The sequence below is a fragment of the Mytilus californianus genome, unplaced genomic scaffold (genome assembly GCF_021869535.1).
Source record: "Mytilus californianus isolate M0D057914Y unplaced genomic scaffold, xbMytCali1.0.p SCAF_14, whole genome shotgun sequence".
Lineage (NCBI taxonomy): Eukaryota > Metazoa > Mollusca > Bivalvia > Mytilida > Mytilidae > Mytilus > Mytilus californianus.
The window spans coordinates 41524879-41549122 of record NW_026262626.1 but is presented as its reverse complement, the minus strand read 5'-3'; the positions used below and the strand labels follow the sequence as shown (position 1 = coordinate 41549122).

The window sequence follows — 24244 nt, the reverse complement described above, 5'->3', positions numbered from 1 at the left end:
ATCCTTTCGTTGGATTTGGTGATGTTCCATAGAGAGTAAGATAGTTTTACCTTGATATACAGCTGTTTTATCCTTTCATTGGATGTGATGATGTTCCATAGAGAGTAAGATACCACTCCTTTAGTTCCGCTGAAAAAGACAGAGGTTTAAATTCTCGTAAGCTCATAATTAAATGAAACATTATACTTTTACATTTTTACATTATTTTGTTCGAAAAATGCGGTACCAAGCCAGGATTTTATCAGTTATATGAGCGTTTGGTTTTGTCTGTTTTCATGCACGTGCTTTTTCAATTTTTTTTTTTTTTTTGAAAAAGACAGACTATACTGTTCTTGAAAGGAAAACGACAGACTAAATTGGACTGAAAGGGAAAAGACGGACCTTAAACATAGTTGTGAACTTAGCGCTATTGACTAAGGTAAGGAGGTTTTGCTCATAGAAAGACACATGTTGTTAATCAACAGGTTTGGGAATAAAAAGGTCCACGAGCTTATTTCATCCACGACATCAGTGGATTTCTTTTTAAGGTAAAAAGAATTTCAATTTGAGGAATAAACATATCAAAAAATAAAAAAGGGTGATTGTTGGTCGAAATTTTTGTTTGATCCCTTATTTACCAACTTTACTTATCTTTTCGAACACGCTCTAGAGATGACGGCTCATTGGCTGTTAAAGAAGACACAACATCTTAATATATTGATGAATAAATTATACTGTAAACTTCAGTTTTGGATGTCCGTATTCCTGCGGTTTTTTTTAACTCTTTGTTCCTGGCATAATAAAAATATACTTAGTATAGACTGTAATATGAACGACTATTCAACACATATAAAAAGAGAAAAATATCACCCTTTTGAACCTCAACTCATGGCGTATCACCTCATTGATGTCTCTTTAACCAAGAGTGTCAAAGGTCTACTTATTCGGGCGTCAGCATAGTTAACTGTGTTATCGTTTAAACTCCATGATTATAAAAATACAAAAAGCTGAAATGTTCAATTTTTTTATTAATCAACCGAGTTTGTGAATCAGTGTCAACTGTCAAAGACAGTGTCTCATAAACCAAATGATTTATCAAAAATTAGATGGCCGATAAGGCTTGACTGTGTTTCAACTCGGTGACAATCCGAATTCGCGGTCTTAGATCCTAAGCAGCATAATCGTCCAATCTGCGAAAATATCTTTTTTTTTATTTGCGGATTGTTATTTGTGATTAAGCATGGTATGTGATAAATGCATATCATGAGACGATTATCCTGTCCGAGATACCCGATGAAGGTCAATTTGAAGTCCATGCAATTTCCTAGTTTTGTTTTCAAATAAGATGCGTTAGCATGTTTTATCAGGGCCTTAAATGCCGACCGGCATTAAGAGGATAGGTGAGGTGAGGTGAGCATGTGCGCTAATAGGACAACTATCATTAAGAGACCTTAATTTGAGAGTCATGAATTCTCTTCAATTTCGTATTTTAAACTTTTTTGATTAGAGCGTGATTATTTTTTTGAAGACGAAACATGCGTCAAGCGTACACAATTTTAATCCTGGTATAAATGATGAGTTTATTTGCCTCTTCTTAACGTTATCATGATATTTGAAATTAGGAAAACTGATATCGTCTCTAGTAAAATTGAGAATGGAAATGGGGAATATGTCAAAGAGGCAACAACCCGACCAAAGAGCAGACAACAGCCGAAGGCCACCAATGGGTCTTCAATGCAGCGAGAAAACATATAAATAAACTAAAATTAAAAAACATACTAGACTAACAAATGCCAGAGGCTCCTGACTTGGGTCAGGCGCAAAAATGCGGCGGGGTTAAACATTCTAGTATTTGTTTCAATAATTGAATGATACATCCCCCTGGCTATCATACTGTTTAACTTTAATAAAACATTCCATTTTCCTAAAGGATTTTCTCCCCATAAATGAACAGCTTTGTAAGTCCAAGTAAAGGTGCCTGATTTTGTGAAAGTGACTAATGCGTCATTGATTCGTTGAGGAAGTAGAACTACTTTGGTCCCACTGGGAGACACCAGGTATACCTCAACTGCTCCTCTACAGCATGAGTAATTAAAACTCACTGTAGCCATTACATGTTCTAAATGACGAATTGGACAATCATTGCGGGAAACGTAAATTTTGCTTTTGGCTTTTGATCTTTCTTCTAAAGTCCTACAAGTAGAGTTAACATTTATAACTTAAGATTTAGTAATTTTCATATCAATTCAAAAAAATCCTTTTTTTCGCTGTAACAATTTTTTTAATCGACAATTACGCAAAATAGTGTTTTTTTGAACTAAAAAAAGCGTGACGACGTTATAATCAGCCTCGAAGCCGCACTTGGAAACTGACATGAAAATACTCGGATTTTGCTATATTTCGTCTTGTTTTTGTGTTGGAAACCAATTCTTTTGATAATACTGATTGAATACATATGCAGTTATATGACAAGCTTATTTCTAAAATAGAATGGTTAAAAATCAGGAATCCAGTTTAACTTTGTTTCCTTATTGTTTATTGCTCATTAAGAATGATTCATTATGGGAGAGCATCGCATCACAGGCAATTTTTGGTCTGTCAAAGATCAGTTGAAAATTACCGTTAAATTCACGAAAAATACAACAACCAGTTAAACATCTTAAAGTCATGACTAAACCTTGTTTTATCATTGGTCGACTTTAAATTAACAAAATTGTTAGTGATTGGTTGATAACATCATTCGCTCGCGAATCAGCCGGATGACACAAATAAATTACTGTCCGAGTTAGAAGCGGCCGGCAGATGCCCGCTAACAAATTGGACCTCAATATATTAGTAGTATAAATGTGATCCGTTGAACTGTTCAATCTCTTATAAAGGAGATTGCGGGGTTTATTTTTTCGAGTGTTGTTTTTTTTTTTTTTTTATCTAATTAGAAAATTGCACACTGAGTTGCTCTTCAAGTAAACAAAGTGTATTCTAACATATCTTCCTATATTAGAGTAAAAAACTAAGGGACTCGAAATAACATTTTCATATTCAATTTACCAACAATTAGAAAATGGAAGCGAAAACATTATAATAATAACACGACGCTAAGTTTTAACTTCTGACACTTTTACTTACATGTTTGGACTGCTGACTTTTGATTGCCAAGTTAGTTGTTCTGGAACAGTTTTCCACTCTATTGCCTTCTTAACCATAGCCTCAGCATTCATCAAACCGAATCCCATTCTGTAATTTAAAAGATTGATTTTAATAATTACTATATACAATTGATGTCATATTGATGCAACCATTATAACACAAAAACAGGGGAAAACCAAAAAAACCGGGGAGGGACGTAATCAAAACTATTCAAACGAAAAAAAACTAGCGCGGCCTGGTGTATTTTCAACACAAACACGAGGCCTGTTCGAACTAGTATGCTGTTCTCCCTCGACAAACGACTTCACATTGTGACTTGCAGCTGACAATTATCAATATACAGGAAACTAGATAATCGGTTTTTATTTATATTCAGAAATACCAAAGAACGATGGAACGTTCAAGTGTTACCATAACTCTCCCGAGACGAGCAGTCGACTCTTTTCGGTCTCAAAGAAAACCTAACAGCTCCTCAACTTCGTTTATTATTCGACCTTTTAACTATTTTGTTTGAACCACCACCGATGATAACCGATGAGTCTCGTGTAGACGAAACACGGGTCTGGCATACACATTTTTTTCATTAATTGTGAATCTCTCAGATCTGTACTTTGTTTGTTTAGTTTATATACTTGTTTATTGTGCTTCGCGTCGATCTGATGGGTCAGTCCTATGATTAACTGAATTTTATGGTTTGTTCTTATGTCGTACTGCTACATCAATGTATCAGATTATGGGAATGGTTTCGCACCAGCAAAAACTTATTTATCCTCGCCCACCACATTCTATATGTGCTTGTACCAAGTCAGGCGTCCATAATCTTTTGTCAGTGGTTTTCGTTTATTGCTGAAAATCATATTCACTTTTCGCTTATAATTGGGTTCATAAATCTGTGCGTTAGTTTACTCGTTAGAAATATTTAAGGATGTTCGCTCCTCTTGTTTTTGAATTTTTGTCAGATATTCGAAATCCTCTGGTTTTATCCATGTAGTGCCATTAAAAAAATTTGCCCACTAACCCCTATTTTTCTTTTTATAATTTGATTAAATATAGTTTAAAATGTCATCTTTGAAAATCTTATTAAATCCTTGTTATTTTTTCATACTTTTAGACAGAAAAAAGGTGCCAATGTTAAATGTATGAAAAATCTAGAGAGAATTATTTCCCGCCAAATTTTCAATGGCTTATATCTCGAAAACAAGCACACAGACCCTTCATTTTTATTTGCTTTTATAGTTCCTTTATTTATATACTATCAATTTATAACAGTCTTTTAAAAATTTTATTATTTTGAAACAGAGTAGCGAACATCCTTAAAACTATCAAACACTCTTTTACTCTCAAACTGAACACTAAGTTCTGAACACCAAATTCAGTTTGAAAGTTAAAGACCGAATTGAGTCAATGAAAAAAACCTTTGTTGGTATATAATTCACGTTCCACTACATATATGATGCGCATGATATGGCATAGAAGTGATAATACTACGACATTGAGATTCATCTTGGACGAAACAGTGAGGTTACCAGTAATCAACAATACATATTTTACGATAGCAATATTTATACCCTTACATATTACTGATCACACTTGACTAATTATACCATTACATTTGACTGATTATATCCATTACACTTGATTAATCACACCATTACATTTGACTGATCATACCATTACATATTATTGATTAAAGCATTACATATTACTGATTATACCATCACATTTGAATGATTATACCATTACATGTAATTGACTATACCATTACAAATGACTAACCATAGAATAACATATTACTAATTATACAATTAAATTTGACTGATTATACCTTTATATATGACTTATTATACCATTACATGTAATTGATTAAACCATTACATTTGACTAATTATACCATTATGACTTTATTATACCATTACATGTAATTGATTTTAACATGACGTTCTTCAAACGCTTTGAGTACACACCCGTGGTAAAATATGAATATATTGTTTCGGCTGTTCCGATCGTACTCCCGCGTCATATGCTTTTTTATGAACGAGATACCCGACGTCATAGAACGATGACGTAAGAATATAAGCATTTTACGGGAAAATACACGCATGTGAAACCGAAAATTCTCACAACAAGGAAACGTAAACAAAAGATGCTAAAATGTGTTATATAAGCCATTTTTGTATACATATAAGACATATAAGTACAATTATCATTTAGATTCATTCAAACCTATCTAAATATGTTATTGTAAATAGTTTACGCATGTCATTTATTCAGTTTGCTCCGGTCTTTTACGTCAATTTGATAGTGCGTTTATTTATGGGAACGGCAAATAATGCCTTCATCTAGAGCCTATCGATCCAAAACAATTGCCGTATTTGTCCTATTAGAATCGAAATAATTCATGGGGCTTGAATATATCGTGATTTTACCACGGGTTGTCCCTTTATGCCGATATTTTACCCCTCGCAATAAAAATATTTGTCATAAAGGGCCAACCCGTGGTAAAATCACGATATATTCAAGCCCCCATGAATTATTTCTTAATTATATCATGACATTTGACTAATTAAACCATTATGATTTATTATACAATTATATATGACTGATTATACTAGTACATGTAATTGATTATATCATGACATTTGACTAATTATACCATTATGACTTATTATACCATTACATGTAATTGATTATATCATGACATTTGACTAATTATACCATTATGACTTATTATACCATTATATATGACTGATTATACTAGTACATGTAATTGATTATATCATGACATTTGACTAATTATACCATAACATTTGACTGATTATACCATAACATTTGACTGCATTTAACTGCATGACATGATAATATCATAAATGGAGGCAACAGTAGTATACCGCTGTTCAATAGTCACAAAACTATTTAGCTAAAACAAATCCGGGTCAGAAAACCAAAACCGAGGGAAGCACATAAATAGAAAATGATGATGTTATAAGAACTACAAACCCCTAAAGCCTGCTCCAGTACGTTGCCATTTGTTCTCAATATTAAATCTATCCTTAAATCCGTATGGTTTCGAAGTTCTGACTATTAAATGCTGAACATCTCTCCAGGTAAGATCATTGCTAGAAAATGGGAAATTTTTAGAAGCATGTTTACTTGTTTCACCTTTGTTCCATGCAATACTTCAAGTAATCCTTTTTGTTTTAGATTAATTGATTGGTGGTAGTACAGTATACATTATCACAACTGGTGTTAATGTATTAAAAATATTTGCAAAATAAGGTTAAGGTCTTTGAAGACGTGTTATTTAGTGATATTGTGTGTTGCTGTATATCATATTTGTTTCTAGTTTGATGGTTTGTACAAATGTACCTAAATCAGTCCGTTTGGTTTAATTCATTGAATCATTTCAGGGTTTGAAATAGCTTGTCTTGCCATATGGGATTTCCTTATTTTTCAAGTCCATATGATGACTAATGGTTGCTTATATCAATTTCATTTTCGTCTCTAGTGAATAGCTGTCACATTGGCAATCATATCACATCTCCTTTTAATTTATATATGACAGGAGACGCTACCCCTGTCGTAACATCCAGTCTTGCTCCGTTTTGAGTCCATGCGAAACCATCAACTTTAGTTTTTAAATGCATTTGTATATTTTTACAGGAATCTCGAGAATTCTTTTGAAAATTACGTTTCAAAGAGACTGGCTTGAAAAAAAATTGTTACATTTCTTTGAAAATCAACTTAATCTAGAAAAAGTGAAAAATAACTAAAACATTTCATAAAAGATTGCACATCTTCAACATTTGTGCAACCTGTATAAGTTGCAAGCAACCGGTTAGATACTGTTATAAAAATTAATTTCACAAAAATCTTACCATCTTCTGTAAATTTTACTGAAAAAATTTGAAACCCTTAGTTGGGGAAAGGGGAGGAAAAGTTCCTCAACATTTTCATAATCCAGGTGCAATCGTTCAATAGATATGGGTAGGAAATGTTTGGGGAATTGATAACAAAAAATAAATATCTACTTTGTAAATGTTGTTGATAATTCACAATGTTCCCAAGCATTGCAAAATGAAAAAGAAATAATCAAAAAATAATTTAATAGCAGGTGCACCATTTAAATCTTTCTGTGAAATGACAAGGATTTTGGAAGAAAACTGTAGTACATGTTGATTAAACAGTTTAGGTACCTTATTCTCAAACACATCATCATTCTTAAAGCAGGTTTTGGACTATTTCCAACCCGTCAAACAAAAAACAAAAACTCGTCGGAGAGACGACTAAGTTTTTATCTCCCTTTTCTGGAAGAATACACAAATGAAATAAAAGCAAATGTCTTAACTCTAACAACAAAATGAGATATGTGTACAGCTGAAATGAAAGAATTTTCCGGATTCATATTTTACGAAGATGTGCGGATTCAGTATTAAAATCAACATGCAACTATTACGGAGCACCACCCTTTTCACGTGATCCCTGTCATGTAATTCCTGTCATCGTCACATTCTTAAATTGTCTTGTTTATCCCTTCGGTATTTTTCAGACTTTAATGAAACTTACTTTGCCTCTAATGCAAGTGCGATGATTCCTACTGCAATTGGAGCGGAAAAAGAAGTGCCTTGTAAACCATCCTTACACCCAGAATTAGTAGAAGTTGATGTCTGTAAAGGTTGAAAATACATATTGTTGAAATAAAGGTTTAACTGTAATTTTTACATGGTTCGGCGTGGCTTAAATTTGTATGATCATCTGATTGATTTGTAAATTGGACAATTCTCACGAATTCCTTCTCGTGAAATATCTGATTGAGTTTGAATTCTGAGGGTTGTCAATGACTGCAATGCAGGAGAAGGTGACCTGTCACTGCATCAGTCTCGTTCTGGTTTGCATACATTACATCATGTTTTAGCTTGAGTATAAGAGATGATTTAAGAGTTTTGAACAGAGGTTAACAATTTACAGTTACCTATCATTTGCATTTAAAAAAATCTGGTCTGTAGCGTTTGCCACCTTTCCATGTCAGATTAAATAAGTGGAGCCATACATTTGATATAACCCCCGGTTTTTCGTGGTGGTCATGTTGCTCAGTCTTCAGTTTTCTGTGTTGTGTTTTGTATACTGTTGTTTGTCTCTTGATCGTTTTTCGTTTTACGCCATAGCATTGTTTGTTTGTTTTCGACTTTTGAGTTTGAAATTTGTAATCTTTCGCCTCTCATTTGTAAGTAATGACATAATTCATAATAATACTTCTAAAATTCCCCGTTGATAAATTAAGAGCTATTTCGAAACTTCGAAAAATTTATGGTTAATATATGCACTTATACTTCGGGATATTTCAGGTTAAATGCAATATAAATATAATACGCTAAAGAGAGGCGGGAGCTATTAAAGGGAGGCGAAAGATACAAAAGATAGGAGAAAGATATCAAAGGGGGCAAAACCATATATATTGCGAAAAAGACAAACAACAGTCCACCAAAAAAACAACATAAAGATAAAAGCAACATGAACACATCAAAGACCGGGTTGATAGCAAATGGTAAAAGTATCTAATGAATATTAAATGAAATGAGTCATTGTATTATGAGGATTAAAAAATTAAAAAGTATAGGGTTTAATAATTCATGACACAAAACTACTGCAGGCTCTTGATAGGCAGAGTCTTTAACATTAGTGAAAACAGCCACCAAGCGATCTGCTTTTAACATCTAGTTGAAACGAGGGTTACAGAGCATTAAACAGGTTAAGTGGTTAATCTATAGAATCTATTAGATTGACTATAATGTGAGTAAATAGAACTTGATGGCTTATTCTGACATTGGAGAAAAACACCATCGACTACCATAGCATTGCAAAGATGTTTTTAAAGATTATAGTATTTCAATTGAAATTTCCAAATTGAACAATGTTTTAACACAGGAAACTAATGCTGCCTTGTTTATAATTACCAGAAATCTGTCAAAAGCGCTTCCTCCATAAGCACTGGCCAATATACAGGATCCTATTTCTCCATACCGAGCAACATAGTCGTAACCAACGCTTTGTATAGCGATAGTATAAATGGTTGTATGAACGGACTTTGTATTAGGTGTTGCAATTGAGCCACTATTTCCGGATGCAAAGACATGTATATTACCTTTCCCTTGTCTTCCCTGCAATCAGAAAAAAAGTATTCATCAAAGAAAGTCCCGTTTTATTCATCCAAATATGGAGAGTACAGGTTTTACTGTAAATGTGTATAGTCAAGTTTTCTTCGCTTATAACCTTATAACCAGTAGAAATGCAAAGCAAATTTCTCTTTTCAGTTTTAAAATTTAAAACCACTGACTTTACCATAAATTGCGTTATTCTAGAATACGATAATAACGAAAATTACCAATTTTACAATGATTTTACAATGATTGATTTAGTATTCTTTCTTCTAAACTCTCTTTTTTTTATGTGATTTTCATAGTTATTTAAACGCTTGCAATAAAATTTTTGATAAACTTACATATTTTGCCGCGTTTTCAAATGCTGCTTGACGCAATGGTCCTAATAATGAATAACTATACGTTCCAGGTGGACCATAGCTATTACAGTAAATGTCAATTGTATCATACATATGAGATAATGATCTGGCATATTGCGAATCTGTTAAAATATTAGGGCCATTCAAGCCTAGTAATCCAATAGCTGAAAAATATAGGAAAAACGTAAATTTGTAAATTTATATATACAGTAAAAAATTAGACGTGTCCATAGGCCCGGATCTTAGTTATAATGCTATATAATAGATATAAGAAGATGTGGTATGAGTGCCAAAGAGACAACTCTCCATCCAAGTCACAATTTGTAAAAGTAAACCTATATAGGTCAAAGTACGGTCTTCAACACGGAGCCTTGGCTCACACCGAACAGCAAGCTATTAAGGGTCCCAAAAATGACTAGTGTAAAACCATTCAAACAGGAAAACCAACGGTCTAATCTATATATATATAAAAAAACCGAGAAACGAGAAACGCTTATGAACCACATCAACAAACAACAACCACTGAACAACAGGTTCCTGGCTTAGGACAGGTGCAAACAAATGTAGCGGGGTTTCAACGTTTTAATAGGTACCAACCTTCACCATTACCTGAAACAATAGTGTAACATCATAACATAGAAAGACACACTATGAAATATCAATTGAAATGGCTTAACTCAATCAAAAGACATATTAACACAAACAAGTGAACATACACTGAACGAATACATTTGATCTATGACACAATGTAAATACAAAATCAATAAAATATGGGGTGAGATGTTAAACAATATCAGAACGACAACCATAACCTTGGACAAAACGCCGCCAAATAAAATAATGTGCTCAGGTAAATGAAAATAATTTTGTTGTAAGGTATACAGTAATGGAGAACGGAAATATTTTTTACAAAATAAATAATTTTGTTGTTCATAGTACGAGAACAGAAGTGAAAATTTATAGTCATACCAAACACTTATCAAAGCTGGTATATATTAAAAATATAGAGACGAGATATAACGCTAAATAAGTAAACATTAAATAACAAAAAAGCATTACAAATTGTATCGACATTTCAAATTAACACGAAAGTACGATTTGATAAGTCGTGATAAGTGAAAAGCTACATGATGAGGGTATGTTGATTGATTATTGTTACGGATTAAAATTTGAGTGAGGTGTGCAAAGCTGAAAACACATAACAGCCTAGTAGAGTTTTGAATAGACAAGGAATCTCCAAATGGTGACATTTTTTTTTTATTGAAATGTACGACAAAAACAACTGAAGCGTGCATACAAATGTACAAGTTTTTACCCTTTTTGTGTTTCGGACAAAAACTTTAGTAAATAGAAAGAAACTGATACAATAAAAAATAATCTACCAATATGCGTGCATGCCCGAAATTCGCACATAATTCCGGAAGGACAATGTTTACGCTTTAAGTGTTTTAGCGAGATAGAAAAAAATTTAAAAATAAATAAACCGATCAGCATGATAAGGTTTGCTAATAATAAGACGAATGAGTTAATTTGTCTGTCTACTTCTTAATTTAACGTAGATAAAGTGAAAAAAAATAACACTAAAAATTGTGTGAATCCTCAACGCTTTTCGTGGTATCCTTCACCGAGAGCGTACATACCCCACAAATTTAAAAGACAAGATGTACTAATATATATATTAGGATACGTTTTCCTGATTACCATTGAAAATCTTTAACTATCTTGATTTTAAATGGAAAAGTGGAGTGGAATGTTACGAATGGATATGATGGGAAAATATATGAGATAAATTTAATTAACGTGTTGTTAATCTATCAAACTCAAACTGTTCAGAATGTTTGAATGTATACATAATTACAGAAATATAGATTCTACTGTTCAGAGTGTGATACATGTACTATAGGTCGTCATTAGGGATAGTTAGATTTTTATATTTAAAAAACGAGGCTTGCCGAAAGTTTTTAATATTTTGAAGTATAACTTGTCGAAAGTGGTCAAATATCGTCTTGCACGATGATCGATGTAGAATCTGTTTCTCTAATGATTGTAAGATATGCTATGTAGGTAAACTTTAAAAAGGAATTTAATGATCTGCAAATTTTTTTTTCTTTAATAAGTTGATATGGTTTATACATACAGGTTAATTACATTTATAGAGAACAAATAAAGGCAACAGTAGTTTGCCGATGTTCCAATCTCATAATTCGGTTGAGAAAAACACAAATACAGGCAACAAACACAAACAGAGGGAAACGTATGAACTCTATAAAAAGAAGTGTGATCGAGTGTGTCGACATAGTAGGCGTCTCTTTTTGTGCATGGGGGTTAGTAGTGGTAAGCGTCTCCTTTTGTGCAAGGGGATTAGTAGTGGTAAGTGTAGACAAAAGTTTTGGTATAACTGCAAAATTGTAAAGATTTTGATTGAGTGATATTTAGTATCTGTTTAGAATATTAAAGAATACACATCTGATTGGCACCTCTGGTTTAACAAACCTCATTGTAATTTTTGTGTATACCATCTTTTACCATACATAGAATTGTGCAAGAGAGTGCAGTATTTATATCATATTTGCAAAAAACAGGAGTATCAAATACTATGTAATGTCAAGAACGCTTTGTATGGAATACATGGCCGGTCAACATGTGACGTCCTACCACCAAATGAGTTTTCATTCGGATACAACAAAACGAACTACTAAAATATAATAGATTTAGAAATTACGGCCATGATGATGGAAAGGCGTTTAACGTTCAATGACAAATGTAAAAAGTAAAATCACAAAAATATTGAACTCCGAGGAAAATTCAAAACGAAAAGTCCCTAATCAAATGGCAAAATCAAAAGCTCAAACACATCAAACGAATGGATAACAACTGTCTTATTCCTGACTTGGTACAGGCATTTTCTAATGTAGAAAATGGTGGATTGAACCTGGTTTTATAGCTAGCTAAACCTCTCACTTGTATGACAGTCGCATCAAATTCCATTATATTGACAGCGATGACTTTCAGGACGAAAGTATCTTATTGCTACTAAGTAACTATTACGAAATGTAATTTAGATGGATGATAGTCAAAATAAATCTCAGGTTCTCTTACCTATTAGTGTTGCATTATATGCAACACCTACAGCACAATAGTTATTCCCCTTTGTTGCACCTATAACACCCGCAACTGATGTTCCGTGACTAAAAGAATACAAAATATCATTTATTCATGCGTCACCAAATGAGCCTTACAATTGGATGAAGCATTGAATTTGTATAAAAACCATGGAATTTAACTTCTTCATGAGCAACGCAACATGCCTTGTCTGTAAGCACGCAACTCCTTTTCCTACATTGCTTCAAATTCAACCATAAGGTTGATAAAGCGATAATCTGTGTGTGTGTGTCTGTTCCAAGTCAGGACCCTGTAGGTCAGTGGTTGTCAATGGTTCATGTCTGTCATATTTATTATTCATTGTTACATTTTTTTTTCAAGTCGTGGTCTTTTGTAGCCACTATACGGTACGGGTTTACACATTGTTGAACGCCTTACGTTTGCCTATAATTGCTTACATCCTCTTCATTTGAACTTTGGTGGATATTTGTCTCATTTACAATTATACCACATCTCCTTATTCTTAGATATAATTTTTTTTCTTGATGCAAATCTGTACAGTTTTCTTTGTCATTTTCCCTTTTTCCCTTTGGTCATGGGTTCATTTTTTAATTAATAACTCATAACACATAGCCAAGAGGATAAAAGAGCAGATTGCTACCCAAGAAAATATTGTCAACTGGAGGGGAGGGGTCGAATCCAAGGTTGACAATGTTTTTTTCGAAGGTTAACAATCTGCTCTGTATTATTTAATTTCTTATAATGAATATTCTGTCAAAGAAGTTATCTATTGTATGTAACAACGATCCGTCTTTAATAAAGGGCATATATAATTAATCAATGGTAATAGAGTATTAGCCATAGGATAGAGTAAATTATCTCCTTCGCTTTAACCAATCAATATATGACATTTTAACATGAAGAATGATAAATCTTTATCTCAACCTAAAGGATTGACCAGGGTATTGTGGACTTCTCTGATAGGATAAAAAAAAGGGCCTAATGTGGCAAAATGAAAAACATAATTTCTTTTCCTTAAATGTAACTTCTTTATTAAAATGACAGTCTAAATTCCTTTCAATTTCTATTCGGGTTGACCCACTTTCCAGAAAAAAGATATTTGCCACAGAGCTTAAGGCAAACACCAAACAATCATAATTACATCTCAAAATTTCCCGACTAAGTATGTTGTTCGTCAATGATTGAAACTGACAGACAATAACTAACTCAATCCCGCCATTTTCTAAATATATTTGTCGACTTTTCAAGTGTTCGTCCTTGTAGTATAACCCGAAGAGTTGTCTGTCTTTTTTTGTCTGTCCTTGTCGTTTTACCCATGGAGTTGTCTGTCCTAGTCGTAATACCCATGGAGTTGTCCGTCCTTGTCGTATAACCCATAGAGTTGTCTGTCCTGGTCGTATTACCCATAGAGTTGTTTGTCCTGGTCGTATTACCCATAGAGTTGTCTGTCCTGGTCGTTCTACACATAGAGTTGTTTGTCCTTGTCGTATTACCGGTACCCGTGCAGTTGTCTGTCTTTGTCGTTTTACCTATGGAGTTGTCTGTCCTGGTCGTAATATACATGGGATCGTCTGTCCTTGTATTATCCATGGAGTTGTCTGTCCTTGTCGTATTACCAATGGAGTTGTCAGTCCTGGTCGTACTACCCTTAACGTTGTCTGTCCTTGTCGTATTACCCATAGAGTTGTTTGTCCTGGTCGTACTAACCATAGAGTTGTCTGTTCTTGTCGTATTACCCATAGAGTTACTTGTCCATGTCGTACTACCCATAGAGTTGTCTGTCCTGGTCGTATTATCCATAGAGTTGTCTGTTCTTGTCGTATTACCCATAGAGATGTCTTTCCTTGTCATATTACCCATGGAGTTGTCTTTCCTTGTCGTAATACCATTACAGTTGTCTGTCCTGTTCGTATTACACGAGCTATCTGTGCTGGTCGTTTTACCCATGGAGTTGTTTGTCTCTGTCGTTAAACCCATGGAATTGTCTGTCCTTTTCGTATTACTCATAGAGTTGTGTCCTGGTCGCATAACCCATAGAGTTGTCTTTCCTTGTCGTAATACTCTAGGAGTTGTCTGTTCTTGTCGTTTTACCCGTGGAGATGTGTTTCCTTGTCGTAATACCCGTGGAGTTGCCTGTCCTTGTCGTTTTACCCATGGAGTTGTCTGTCCTGTGCGTATTATCCATAAAGTTGTCTGACCTGGTCGTATTATACATAAAGTCGTCTGTCCTTGTCATATTACCAATTGAGTTGTTTGTCCTTGTGAAACTACCCATGGAGTAGTCTGTACTTGTCGTTTTACCCATGGAGTTGTCTGTCCTTGTCGTATTACCCATAGAGTTGTATGTCCTTGTCGTAATACCGGTACCCGTGCAGTTGTCTGTCTTTGTCGTTTTACCTATGGAGTTGTCTGTCCTGGTCGTAATATACATGGGGTCGTCTGTCCTTATATTATCCATGGAGTTGTCTGTCCTTGTCGTATTACCAATGGAGTTGTCTGTCCTGGTCGTAATTACATGGAGTCGTCTGTCCTTGTATTACCCATGGAGTTGTCTGTCCTTGTCGTATTACCAATGGAGTTGTCTGTTCTCGTCGTATCACACATGACGTTGTCTATTCCTGTCTTAATACCTGGGCCATGGAGTTGTCTATCGATGTCGTTTTACCCATGGAGTTGTCTGTCCTGGTCGTATTACCCATGGAGTTGTCTGTCGCTGTCGGTTTATCATGGAGTTGTCTGTCCTGGTCGTATTACTCATGTAGTTGTCTGTCCTTGTCGTACTAGATTGGAGTCTTCCTTTTTTCTTATTTTATTCCCACGCCTTTCTTTAACTTGTTTTATTTTTCTGTTGTCCTTTACCCTCTAAGCAGTAAATCCCTTTAACCCTAACCATAAGAGGTACTTTTAGAATTGTTTACAAGTAAGTCGTTTTTGGTTTAAATGGTTTCTCCCTTATATGTATTCATCATCTTACTATAAGGTTGAATCTTGCGGGTTCGGGTCGTCGTCATCGTTGTAATAATCATATGAACTTGATTCATCCTACAAAATAGTTCTATTGTTAAAAAAGATAAGAAACAAATACGATTAGATATGATAAGATGAGACAAGATAAGATATGGTCCAGTAAGATACGATAAGATACGACAAGACAAGATAAGACAACATAAGACAACATAAGATCACATGAGATAAGATAAGATAAGATAACATAACATAACATAACATAACATAACATAACATAACATAACATAACATGAGATAATATGAGATAACATAACATAACATAACATAAGATCAGACAAGACAAGACAAGATAAGATAAGATAAGATAATATAAGATGCGATAAGACAAGACAAGACGAGATCAGATAAGATTCCATTAGAGGACTTATGATGGGCATAATCAGTACAGTGATTACAATAACAATACATCTAAAAAAAGGTTTTAAAGTCAAGTTAAACATTATCCTGTGAAAAGGTCACTACTATTTTTTTAAACAAAATATCCTAACTTCCTGCTAAGTTGTGTCTTTTGATACTTTTCATTTCTAAGTTGATTGCCTATTCCCAAAACTACAAACGTTTTATTTTTTTTATTAATACCATTGTCGTAAATTTTCAATTATAACCAGAAATGTCTTCTTTCTTATAAAGTGTGAGGTAGATTGCATGCTCAACATGTAAAAAAAGAAAAAAAGAAAATAAAAGATATGTATCTTGAGACAAATCTTACTGTTGCTTGGTTTGGTAGCCAAAGGAATTATCTCACCATATTAGTAGGATCGGTATGTATATTAAGACAATTTGAAACCTCACTTTTGCTTGGTAAGGAATTAAATCACCATGTTAGTCAGATCGGTATGTATCTTAAGACAAATCTAACTGTTGCTTGGTAACGAACTAACTCACCATATTAGTCAGATCGGTATGTATCTAAAGACAAATCTGACTTTTGCTTGGTAACGAACTAACTCATTATATTAGCCAGATCGGTATGTATCTTAAGACAAATCCAACTGTTGCTAGGTAAGGAACTAACTCATCATATTAGTCAGATCGGTATGTATCTTATTTAATAAGACAAATCTAACTTACTCATCATATTAGTCAGATCGGTATGTATCTTAAGACAAATCCAACTGTTGCTTGGTAAGGAACTAACTCATCATATTGGTCAGATCGGTATGTATCTTAAGACAAATCTAACTTACTCATCATATTAGTCAGATCGGTATGTATCTTAAGACAAATCTAACTGTTGCTTGGTAACGAACTAACTCATCATATTATTCAGATCGGTATGTATCTTAAGACAAATCCAACTGTTGCTTGGTAACGAACTAACTCATCATATTATTCAGATCGGTATGTATCTTAAGACAAATCTAACTATGGCTTGGTAACGAACTAACTCACCATATTAGTCAGATCGGTATGTATCTAAAGACAAATCTGACTTTTGCTTGGTAACGAAATAACTCACCATATTAGCCAGATCGGTATGTATTTTAAGACAAATCTAACTGTTACTTGGTTAGGAATTAACTTGTCGTATTAGTCAGATCGATATGTATCTTAAGACAAATCTAACTGTTGTTTGGTAACGAATTAACTCACCATATTAGTCAGATCGGTATGGTTTGTTTGCATCAACGTGTCTATTACACCAACTTTGATACCTTTTCCTGTGTAGCCTAAGGCCCAAGCTTCTTGAATGTTATGTGGGTATTTCATTACACCGTTCTGTAAAATAAACAAAATCTTCTTTGAAGTACAGCCATCAATCTGAATAAAAAAATGTTTCTTATTTTGTGCTATGAAGTCGTAAGGAGATATTATTATCATTATTATTATTATTTTAAATTTTATTATCATCATTCTAGACTGCATTTGGAATAACACTATACAAAACACACATCAGTATATTGTAAACATGTCTTTCAGATACGAAATGACTACATAAGAAATATCACAACCCTTTTAGCAATAATTACGTACTAAATGCCACATATCAGTCAACTCAGGGTCTAGATTTGCTGTGTCAGCATAAGGCATATTGATTTCCTTCCTGTCTATCTCCAGAAACTCGACCTAAAAATGAAACACAAATATGAATTTAAAAAAACCATCTTTATAACATAAACTGACTACCTTTCTGTTGTAATATATCGACCTGTTGTAATATATCGACCTGTTGTAGTATATCGACCTTTTGTAATATATCGACCTGTTGTAATATATCGACCTGTTGGTCATGAACTTAAGATGTATCTATTTTTTAGTCGCGGGGTTGCTCATTGATATAAAAGCCACATCATTGAAAGGACATCATTAACCAATATGAATTTAATTTTCATCTAAAAGAATTACAATTTTCCTTCAACTTCTATTTTGTTTAGGTTATAAAGTCTTTTGTTTTCATTTTTCTTTTAACTTAGGCCAAAATTTCAGTTTTGAGTCATCTCAATACGTCACTTTCTGAATATCTTTAGTCTGCAAACCATGTCCAATTATGTCAGTACATGCGACTCCGATTGTCTACGCACTATGAGTCATTATTCATTCTGTCAGTTTATGAGACTCCGTTTGCCTATGCAAAATGTCCCTTCCTGTCAGTTCATGAGACAACGTACCATGTCCCTTTCTGTCAGTTTATGAGACTCTGATTGTGCACGCATATATATGTCTGACAATGTCTCCTTATCCTAACCCTGTTTATGATGCTCATCATATTGTCTATGCACCATTTATTATTTCGTCAGTGTATGCGCCTCCGATTGTCTATGAACCATGTCTCTTTATGTTGGTCCATGGGACTCCGATTGCCTACGCACCATGTCTCCTTTAGTTGGTTCGTGTCACTCATATTGTCTACGCACATTGTCACCTTATGTTGGTTCATGTAACTCCGATTGTCTACGCACCATGTCTCTTTATATTGGTCCATGTAACTCCGATCGTCTCATTTCAAATTTGTCAGTTCATACGACTGTGATGGTGTATGCACCATATCCCTCGTATCCTGTCAGTTCATGCGACTGCGATTGTTTATGCACCATGTCCTTTCAATCCTGTCAGTTCATGCAACTGCGATTGCTTATGCACCATGTCCTTTCCATCCTGTCAGTTCATGAGACTGCGATTGTTTATGCACCAAGTCCCTTCCTGTTAGTTCAAGAGACTCCGATTGTCTACGTACCATGTCACGTTTTGTCAGTTCATAAGACTTTCTAAGCACTATGTCTCATTCTGTCAGATCATGAAACTCCGATTGTTTATCACTCTGATCGCCTATGCACCATGTCTCGTTCTATGAGTTTAACCGATTATCTACATACCATGTCCAATAGTGTCAGTTTATGGGACCGCGGTTATTTACGTACGCAACATGTCAAATTCTGTCAGTTTATGAGACTGTAATTGTCTACGTACCATGTCTAATTTTGTCAGTTCATGCGACTTCGATTGCTACGCGCCATGTCCAACTCTGTTAGTTCATGTAACTCCTATTGTCTACGCACCATGTCCAATATTTTATGTTCATGCGACTGCGATTGATTACGCACCAAGTCGCATTCTGTCAGGGCGTATATGAACTTTATATCGACATCAAATGTAATAGTTACTAATCTCAATACAAATTTAAATTCACTTTTGAAAGTATTGATATACCTAGGCAACCAGCATAATTACGGTGCTGACATTTCAATATTTGATAACTATTCAAGATTTAAGATGAAATATAATCAACTTCTTGACACCGTTTAATTGCTTCCTCAGAGTCTACTCTGTCGTGGTTGCATGCAGACTTGTTCAGTAGCACCATTTTAACGAACTCTAGTGATAAAAATTTAGAAGGGCCAGACCGTAAAAATAAAAATTAAGACGTAAATACAGTTAGGCAAAGACACTCAATTTTTTTAATTTCCATTTAACGCAGTCCCGGTTCTAAAATAGAGACCATTAGATTAATATGAGCAATAAAAACAAATAAGTATGATTTGTGTTAGTACCTTCTTTTCATTAGTCATGCGCAGTATATCTTTGTCATCCTCATTCAGTCCTACTGTACCATCTACTAACTGACTTGGAATCTTGGACTCGTCCAAAGACAACTTATAGTACTTATCTCCGAACAAATCAAACTGTAATATTCAACAAATATATTATGTCTATAACTTCAAATGTATACATGTATATTATATGTTTATAACTTCGTATGTATATATGAATATATGGATGTAGGCAGGTTTGTACATATGCATGAATTGATGAATGGATTTATGAATCGACTGATGAGTGAACGGACGAATGGATGAATTGATGAATGGATTTATGAATCGACTGATGAGTGAACGGACGAATGGATGAATTGATGAATGAATTGATGAATCGACTGATGAGTGAACGGACGAATGGATGGATTGATGAATGGATTGATGAATCGACTGATGAGTGAACGGACGAATGGATGAATTGATGAATGGATTGATGAATCGACTGATGAGTGAACGGACGAATGGGTGGGTTGATGAATGGATTGATGAATCGACTGATGAGTGAACGGACGAATGGGTGGGTTGATGAATGGATTGATGAATCGACTTATGAGTGAACGGACGAATGGGTGGGTTGGTGAATGGATCGATGAATCGATTGATGAGTGAACGGACGAATGGATGAATTGATGAATGGATTGATGAATCGACTGATGAGTGAACGGACGAATGGATGGGTTGATGAATGGATTGATGAATTGACTTGTGAGTGAACGGACGAATGGATTGGTTGATAAATCGATTGGTGAATTGACTGATGAGTGAACGGACGAATGGATGAATGGATTGATGAATCGACTGATGAGTGAACGGACGAATGAATGAATTGATGAATGGATTGATGAATCGACTGATGAGTGAACGGACGAATGGATGGGTTGATTAATCGACTGATGGGTGAACAGACGAATGGGTAGGTTGATGAATGGGTTGATGAATCGACTGATGAGTGAACGGACGAATGGATGAATTGATGAATGGATTGATGAATCGACTGATGAGTAAAAAGACAAATGGATGGGTTGATGAATGGATTGATGAATCGACTGATGAGTGAACGGACGAATGGATGGGTTGATTAAATTGGATTGATTAAATGCATAAACTGATATAATACTGATATGTACGAATAATAACGATTTAGCTGATAGACGTAAGGACAAAAAGACAGACGGATGGATTGATGTCTGTCAGTCAGACTGACGGAAACAATGTTATCGAGTCCTAGAAATGATAAATCACTGTAGTCTGTATTTATCCAGCAATCGAACTTTCTACTATACAAATACAAGGTGGCATATTACATGAACCGGTAAACATAATTATAATAGACGTTCATATTCACCTGGTATACTGCTTCTGTTGCGAGCGAACGGTTATGTTCAAATAACTGTTAACGTAACAGTTGTATTTGGGGTCCTTATTGCCGTCCGCGTTGAAGTAATATCAATTTCATTCAACAACGATTGGAAGGGGGAAACTATAAGTTTAAGCCCAATGTTAGATTGCAAGATAAAACTATTTTCGTACAGTGTATGAAAATATAAAATTTATTTGTACTTGCTACGAAATAAGAGAAAAGCTCGGAGAGCCTCGCTTTTCTCTCTGTTTCTTAAGCTCGTCAAATACATTTTATATTTTCCCGCTCTGTATGAATATTGTATATGTATTTACTGTTTATTGTAATAGCTTTTTCTACCAATTCCTTATCAACCCAAAAGCAACAATATAATCCTAAGAGGTCTGCGCGTTGTTTTTTATTGGTTGAGGGTTGATACGGTGGATTATCTTGAAACAGCCTTATTATATACGCTTTAGAATATACTTGAAACATATGTTTTTTTCTGTTTTGGTTTAATAAATCCAATACAACTGTGACTGATATCGATGTCATGGCGCATGGCTTATACAGAACGAAGGCCATTGGTCGTATTACACAAACCCGATGTCATCGCACATGGCTTATACAGAACGATGGACATTGGTGGTATTACACAAACCCGATGTTATCGCGCATGGCTTATACAGAACGATGGCCATTGGTCGTATTACACAAACCGGATGTCACCGAGCCTGGCTTATACAGAACGACGGCCATTGGTCGTATTACACAAACCCGATGTCATCCCACATGGCTGTATACAGAACGACGGCCATTGGTCGTATTACACAAACCCGATGTCATCGCACATGGCTTATACAGAACGACGGCCATTGGTCGTATTACACAAATCCGATGTCATCGCACATGGCTTATACAGAACGACGGCCATTGGTCGTATTACACAAACCCGATGTCATCGCACATGGCTTATACAGAACGACGGCCATTGGTCGTATTACACAAACTTGATGTCATCGCACATGGCTTATACAGAACGACGGCCATTGGTCGTATTACACAAACCCGATGTCATCGCACATGGCTTATACAGAACGACGGCCATTGGTTGTATTACACAAACCCGATGTCATCGCACATGGCTTATACAGAACAACGGCCATTGGTCGTATTACACAAACCCGATGTCATCGCACATGGCTTATACAGAACGACGGCCATTGGTCGTATTACACAAACCCGATGTCATCGTACATGGCTGTATACAGAACGACGGCCATTGGTCGTATTACACAAAACCCGATGTCATCGCACATGGCTTATACAGAACGACGGTCATTGGTCGTATTACACAAACCCGATGTCATCGCACATGGCTTATACAGAACGACGGCCATTGGTCGTATTACACAAACCCGATGTCATCGCACATGGCTTATACAGAACGACGGCCATTGGTCGTATTACAGAAACCCGATGTCATCGCGCATGGCTTATACAGAACGACGGCCATTGGTCGTATTACAGAAACCCGATATCATCGCACATGGCTTATACAGAACGACGGCTATTGGTCGTATTACACAAACCCGATGTCATCGCGCACGGCTTATACAGAACGACGACCATTGGTCGTATTACACAAACCCGATGTCATCGCACATGGCTTATACAGAACGACGACCATTGGTCGTATTACACAAACCCGATGTCATCGCGCACGGCTTATACAGAACGACGGCCATTGGTCGTATTACACAAACCCGATGTCATCGCACATGGCTTATACAGAACGACGGCCATTGGTCGTATTACACAAACCGATGTCATCGCACATGGCTTATACAGAACGACGACCATTGGTCGTATTACACAAACCCGATGTCATCGCACATGGCTTATACAGAACGACGGCCATTGGTCGTATTACACAAACCCGATGTCATCGCACATGGCTTATACAGAACGACGGCCATTGGTAGTATTACACACTGCTTCCTTATATTCAAGACTAAAGTATATAAATTATTTAATATTTCTATTCAGCAAACTTTACAGCAATGTAGAATGTTTTTAATTAAACAAATGATGATTTAGCTCATTTATTTTACTAAAGTTCAAAATATACACTTATTTCTAGGTTCTGAAAATATTTGATGGAATGTTTTTGTATTTGATTTTCTACTCATTCCACAATTATTATACCAGCAAAGCCGACCAACATTTTAATGCGGTAGACGAAGTTAAAGGGATTCAACCCGTGAAAATTAACTACTTTTTAATAAATCCATTCTAAGCTATTCACAGAATCATTTGGCCTTACCTGCTTTGACAGTTTAAACTTAGGATATCTAGATAGAATATCTTGGATATCTTCTTCAGTGCCATCTGGTTGAAGTTTGATGACAATGTCTGTTGATTCAGAGTTCTGTTCGACGTTCAAATTACTTTCTGGCTTAGTTACATCGTCTTTGTTGTTGAGCTCAAATTGATTGCTTTGTAATCCGTTGACTAGAATTATCAGGACAATAAGCAGTGATGAAGCCATACTGTCAAATAAATAAGTCAATTATGCATAACGAATATCATGAATATATATATCACTGAAACAGTAACCCAACGACAGAAATAACAAATCCATATAGAAGTCAACAGTCTTCATCAATAGAAAGGTGCCTGTATATATCATTGATTTTCCCGTTTGAATTGTTTCCCATTTTATCATGTCGGAGCAATTTATAGTTTTCCCATACATGGTATGAGTTTTGCTCATTGCTGGAGGCTGTGCCGTGACCTAAATTTAAATTGTACTATAGTAGCATACCTATATAAACTTCATTTGGTCTGATGTGGATGTTTGTCTCATTGACATTAATACTACATCTTCATATATAAAACAGATAGAATATCTTGTATTCAAAATTGCATGTAACTTCCAATGGTGAATTGTACAGCTGTGTGTCGATCCTTTTTCGTAGAAAATAGTTTAAAATGACTTGAATTTTCAGATGTACTTACATTTTGATTTAAGCAACTGGTTACAATGAAAGTTTATAGATATACATACATAGCAGTGTA

General features: G+C 35.0%; 1 protein-coding gene across 1 annotated transcript; it reads right to left on the bottom strand.

Annotated features, from left to right (window-relative positions):
• Positions 1-622: 622 nt before the first annotated feature.
• On the bottom strand, positions 623-19797 carry LOC127724968 (neuroendocrine convertase 2-like). Its single transcript, XM_052231969.1, has 7 exons — positions 19780-19797; positions 17765-17857; positions 17384-17509; positions 14471-14956; positions 7690-7790; positions 6145-6242; positions 623-666 (listed from the first exon to the last, which is right to left on the bottom strand). The coding sequence occupies exons 1-7, from the start codon at positions 19795-19797 to the stop codon at positions 623-625; spliced, it is 966 nt and encodes a 321-aa protein (XP_052087929.1).
• Between the last annotated feature and the right edge of the window lie 4447 nt (positions 19798-24244).

Bases quoted from the DNA above. Each gene is read 5' to 3' on its own strand.
- LOC127724968 (XM_052231969.1), bottom strand. The intron at 14,957-17,383 runs GTGAGTTAATTC...CGACCAGGTCAG, and splicing joins ATACCGATCTGACTAATATG to ACAACTTTATGGATAATACG. The intron at 6,243-7,689 runs GTAAGTTTCATT...CCCATTTTCTAG, and splicing joins GCACTTGCATTAGAGGCAAA to CAATGATCTTACCTGGAGAG.